Here is a 6000-nt window from a genome sequence, read left to right on the forward strand (position 1 = left end):
AAAGCTTTCGCTTCCTAGTGTTTCAGCAGCTCTAGGACAATGCTGCAGAAATAGTGACAGGACTTTGACACCCACCCACACGCACACCCCAAACCTGGACCACTGCTCCTCTGTCCCTGGGGCACCCAATGAACTTGAATAGTGGGAGATTCGGGACAGCAGAAATACTTTTTCACACAGATCATTCAGGGTACAGCCATCCTAGGCCTCCAGCATGAGCCACTGAAAATCAACAGTGCAAAAACACTCGATGTCAGTACATCCCTGGATAGCTCAGTTGGTTAGAGCGTGGTGCCAATAATGCCAGGTTTGCAGGTTCGATCCCCATAAGGGACAGCTGCATATTCCTGCATTGCAGGGGGTTGGACTAAGTGATTCTCAGGGTCCCTTCCAACTCTACAGTTCTATGATTCCTATGGAAGTGGAGTGAGCAGGGATGGGGGAACCTTGGACCCGAGGGACAAAGGTCCAAGCCCCTCTATCTGGCTCCCTTGGCCACACCTCTCACAAGCCTCACTTCCCTCCCAAAAGGTTTTTACCTGGCTCAGAGTGCTTCCTGCTTGCCTGGATGGAGGACAGAAAGGGGTGTGGGGGTTTCTGCAGAAACTAGCCTATTGCATGAAGGATAAAATTTGCATTAATTGCTCCACCCACTTTTGCCTCTGTCCCGCCCACTGCTTGCATACGACACTCAGAAGGCTTCTCAGAAAGGAATGCGACCCTCACACTGATTTTTTGTGTGTGCCCTTATGGTAGGGGGACCATCTGTTCTATATGTGGCTGAATCTTGAGACCAGAGGGCAAGACTGTGGAATGATGCTCTTAACCAATTCCCTGTGTCATTTGGTGTGGGTGTCTGTACAGGGAGTGGCTATTTATAATTTCCAGTGCTCAAGATGAGGCCCACCCAGAATTTAAAAGTTCTGAAGATCAGAGTTTCACCACCTGATCTCTTTTGCTACCTGATTTTAGCAAAGAATCCCCCAGAATCGTAGTTTTGCAAGAGGGCAGAGACAGGAAGAGCTGGGAAGTCCTGCCAGTCTCAAAACTACAGTTCCCAGGAAGCCCCAGGGAAACGTCATTCTCCAGATCTACTTGAAAGCAGGTTTCAGCCTTTTGATACATCTGCCCAGAGCATCTGGGTGGCAAAATTAACACCATTATTTGTGACTCTGACCACTGAAGTACAATTGACTCATGTTTTTGCCCTCCCACATACTCTCATGTGGTTCTGAGTGAAACTGCAGCTGCTGTTTGAGCTGTGGTTTTCTATACAGGACAGACATGGAAAGTCACTCTGGCTCTGCCAGTTTGTCAAGCTCAAAAGGGAATGAGAAGTCCTTCTACTAGAAAGGCTGCTACACCTGTTATCAAAAGAGCAAGCGAGCAATTTTATGTACTCAAAAATTTCACAAAATAAGCCCGCCATGCATTTATTTTAATCGATTGGGAAATGTAGCAGGAATTTTCACAGTACAGATTCTCTCTTCCAACAAGTCTGTGAAATTACTTAAGAGGCAGAGCATCTGCCTTGCAAGCAGAAGGTCCCAGGTTCCATCTTCAGGTGAGGCTGAGAGAGAACCTTGCCTGAAATCATGGAGAGTTGCTGCTAGTTAGTGTAGACCAGGGTTTCCCAAAGATGCGTCTCCAGCTGTTGTTGGACTACAACTCCCAGCATCCTTGACCACTGGTCCTGCTAGCTAGGGATGATGGGAGTTGTAGTCCAACAACAGCTGGAGACACAAGTTTGGGAAACCCTGGTGTAGACAACACAGAGCTAGATGTGCCAGTGCCTTGACACCAGGCAGCGAGTATCTGTGACAAGTCAAAACACTGTATTTCCCAAACTATTTAAATTGCTAAAGCTCCATTGTGCGCTCACTATGACAGGTACCAGTGCTGCAATATGCCCAGTGAGGGAAAAAGCACACTAATCATGTTCATGTGTGATGTTACTCGGTGTCATTGTTCTCCAGTGGGTGCGCACTTCCTTCTTGCAGCACAATTAAGCAAATCTCACCGAGAGAAGAGTAATGCAAATCCCAGCAAGTGTTTCAATCATTTAAAGATGCTATCACTGGAGAAATCAGGGTATTTGCCTTATGTAACTGTTAGCACACATTCACAAAGGATTTTGTCACCTGCGGCATGTGGGGAAATGCTTCACAACCTCAGTAACATCTCTGACTTCTGCTATTTGCAGCCAGTCAATACATTGGGTCAACTTTATTTAGACCGACCAGCTGAGACCTCCAGCTTAGGGCATCGTACGGGTTTGCACACTGTAAGCACAAACGTCCTGGGTCAAGCTATTCCCACATCCTTTAAGTGTTTTGAACACAAGATAGATGAGAACCTAGTGTACATCTGCAATAGCTCAGCACTAGTTTCTGACTCCCAGCAGCAACCAAAAATTCTCTCTTCTAAACGGAGGTGCAGAAGCGAATGAAACTTAGGGTCCTGGGGTTTGGATTTGATAGAGTTTGGATTTGATATCCCGCTTTATCACTACTCGAAGGAGTCTCAAAGCGGCTAACATTCTCCTTTCCCTTCCTCCCCCACAACAAACACTCTGTGAGGTGAGTGGGGCTCAGAGACTTCAGAGAAGTGTGACTGGCCCAAGGTCACCCAGCAGCTGCATGTGGAAGAGCGGAGATGCGAACCCAGTTCCCCAGATTAGGAGACTACCGGTCTTAACCACTACACCACACTGGCTCTACACTGGGGTGGAACATAGTTCTGGTACCAAAAAGAAATTCCTCAGCTGAGCACACAACACAAAGTAAGGCTGAGCCAAAATACCCTTCCCTATTCATGGGGTGAACAACTCTGGAATGTTGCTGGTGACATTGGAAGTTATCTAATCAAGAGGTCATGAGGGTGTGGATAACTGTGACAAGGCTGTCTCCACTGAAGTTATGCAGACCTGGGGTTACAACATAGCCCAGGATTTCCCACCCTGGTGCTATCTCCAGATGTTCTGGCCTACAACCACCACTAGTCTCGGGCAAGCATGGCCAATGGTCTGGAATGACGAGAGCCTTGGCCCCAAAACAACTGGAGGGCACCAAGTTGGGGAAAGTTGGCATAGTGCATTGGCCATCTTGGCTTGCCATACCAGAAACTGCCTGAGTCAGCATTAAAGTTGGGCTTTTTTTGCTTATACAACCTCTTTTTCCAGCTTTTTCCAGCTGCCATAACCCTTTCTGCAGTGCAGGATACAGAAGGGCAACTTTTGCCGACCTGGCGCCCTCCAGATGTTTTGGATTCCAGTTTCCATATGCTGGCAGGGGCTGATGGAAGCTGAAGTTCAAAAGATCCAGAGGCAACAGGGTGTGGCCAGAAGTACATCTAATAGCTGCAGACAGCCCAAGCCCACTGGCCTCCAGATGCAGATGAAACAGATTGGCATTACGAGCAAGGGAGATTTGAACCCATAGCCTTTGGGGAATGCTGCCCTAGCAGTTTCTATGCATCCTAACTCAAAGATGCCTCTGGATCTATCTACCTGTATGTGTGGGAGTTAAAACTAAAGGCAACAGCTTAAAATGCCTGCATTCCAAATTTCTTGGAGAGCGAAAAGGATCATAGCTCAGTGGTAGAGCATCTGTCTTGCATGTGGAAGATCCTGGGTTCAAACTCTGCCATATCCAGAGTTAGAGAGGGGCTGGGAATGTCCCCTATCTAAAACCCAGTCAGGGTAGACAATACTCAGCCGGAGGGACCTGTTATGTATTCCTGTGTTGCAAAAGGAGGTGATACAAAGCAAATCCTATGAATCAAGTAAATTAAGCAACCCAACAGATGACCTCATGTTTCTTTCCCTCCCTCCCTTCATTCCCTGACTCTTTTTTTCTAGTCTCCTCTAGAAAAGAGCTTCACACCTGTATTGGTCACAGGCTGTGTGCCTAGAAAAGAAGTGCAACAGGCAGATATTCAACCAGGCACAGCTACGCCCTCCACTGCTACATCTGTTGGATTCCTGCCTATTTCACAGCAGCTCAAGGCATCGATCCTGTCAGGGAGAAAAAAGACTGGCACCCCTATATGCCAAAGGCAGCATTGCCTTACATCACCTCCAAAGATCCTCTCATACTATCAAGGAGACCTTGGCTTTGTACACGTCATACATTTAAAACACATGGTTTTTTCCTCCAAAGAATCTTGGGAACTGTAGTACTTCCCCTCCCAGAGCTACAATGCCCACGACTCTTTGAGGGAAGACATGTGCTTTAAATGTATGGTGTGTATGGAGCCTCAGTTGCTATAATGTAAAGGTAAAGGGACCCCTGACCATTAGGTCCAGTAGTGACCGACTCTGGGGTTATGGCGCTCATCTTGCTTTATTGGCTGAGGGAGCCGGCGTGCAGCTTCCGGGTCATGTGGCCAGCATGACTAAGCCACTTCTGGCGAACCAGAGCAGGGCACAGAAATGCCGTTTACCTTCCCGCTGGAGTGGTACCTATTTATCTACTTGTACTTTGACGTGCTTTCGAACTGCTAGGTTGGCAGGAGCAGGGACCGAGCAACGGGAGCTCACCCCATCGCGGGGATTCGAACCGACAACCTTCTGATCGGCAAGTCCTAGGCTCTGTGGTTTAACCCACAGCACCACCCTTGCTATAATGTAAAGCAGCATATAAATGGCTGAAATAAACATACATTCATACATACAACAGTGCTGCATGTGTGCAATTTGTGAAAAGCTGCTTGCGCATATGGAGAATAACATACATGTAGAACTGGCATATACCATGAACTCCACACAAAGACAGAGGAGGAGACCATGCAGTCCTAAACAGCACATCACTGACACAGAATTTCACAGCTGAAAGTACCTTGTAGATAACAGTGGTTCAGTAGATACCAGAAGGTGAGAGGAAAATAGGGTTAAATGATGGCATGCCAACATTTCACCAGCCCCATACTCCCATGCTTTCAACAGCATCTTGATCTACAAATATTAACACAGGGCCCCACTTTCCTCCAGGCAGAAGATAGCACCTCCGTTACCCATTCTTACAAACCAAAGGTGACATTCAAGGTTAGCCATACTCAAAGCAGCCCACTGATACTAATGGCCACGACTGAGGTGCATCCATTTCAATGGGTCTACTCCCGAGTAGAACTTAGCTGCCCACAGCCAAAGGAACAGTTGAAAAGGCACAAGCGCAGGCCAGACCATGCTGCCCAGCGCGGTCAGTTCCTCATCTATTGTTATGATTTGATGGGGCCTTTTCCCACATTAAGGAAGAGCACACAGCAGCTGCAAACTCAGTCTCTTGGGCTTCCTTGTCAGATCGCGTCTGCAGCGCCCAGAAATGCAAACGCCACAGCTGCTTTAGCTGGAACCTACTCACCTAAAGCAAAGCTCCACGAGCAGAGAATCAGGACCAAGGCAAGCTTCCCCATGTCTGCGGCTCTTTCTTTTCCCAGCCGGCACAAGACAGCAGAACTTCACCTTCTGCTTTTAAGAGGAGCGCGGCCAGCCAATGAGACCGGTCAAGCGCCCCCGGGGGCGGAGCCTCGCCTCGCCTTTCCGAAACAGCTGATTACCGTATTTCGCAGCGGAGAGGCGGACTTGGCTTGACTCCAGCCGGCGCAGGGCACTAAAGGTGCGCTCCTAAAGACGCGTCTACTCAAAAGTAAACCCCCTTGCATTCAATGCAATGGGGTTTAGACGCAGGTAAGTGGGTGTAGGGCTGCAAGCTCTTTTCTTGATTGAGTGCTTTAGTGCATTCGTATCCCTTCTGCAAGGAGCTCAAGATGGCATGCGTGGTTCTCTCCCCCTCCCCATTTGATCCCAACATCAGCCCTGTGAGGTAGGCTAGGCTGCTGGGAGGCAGTGGTTGACCCAAGATCACCCAGTGACCTGGTCTCCTAAATCCCAAATCCTCCCAAATCCTAATCTCTAATTTATACACCACGCTGACTCTCCCAAATCCTAATCTCTAACTTGTACACCACGCTGGCTCTAACCACTACACTCTCCTTTCCTAC

At 48.3% G+C, this 6000-nt stretch overlaps 1 protein-coding gene across 1 annotated transcript in view; it reads right to left on the minus strand.

The window, feature by feature from the left end:
* The window catches only part of LOC309375155 (digestive cysteine proteinase 1-like), a 32107-nt gene extending 26607 nt beyond the window's left edge, over window positions 1–5500 (minus strand). The window contains exon 1 of the mRNA XM_081920695.1: window positions 5361–5500. Coding sequence (XP_081776821.1) covers window positions 5361–5412 — 52 coding nt within the window. The 5' untranslated portion in view covers window positions 5413–5500. The remainder of the gene's footprint in view (window positions 1–5360) is intronic.
* Window positions 5501–6000: the final 500 nt, after the last annotated feature.

The sequence above is a fragment of the Podarcis melisellensis genome, assembly GCF_964234715.1.
Source record: "Podarcis melisellensis genome assembly, chromosome: 8".
NCBI classification, from domain to species: domain Eukaryota; kingdom Metazoa; phylum Chordata; class Lepidosauria; order Squamata; family Lacertidae; genus Podarcis; species Podarcis melisellensis.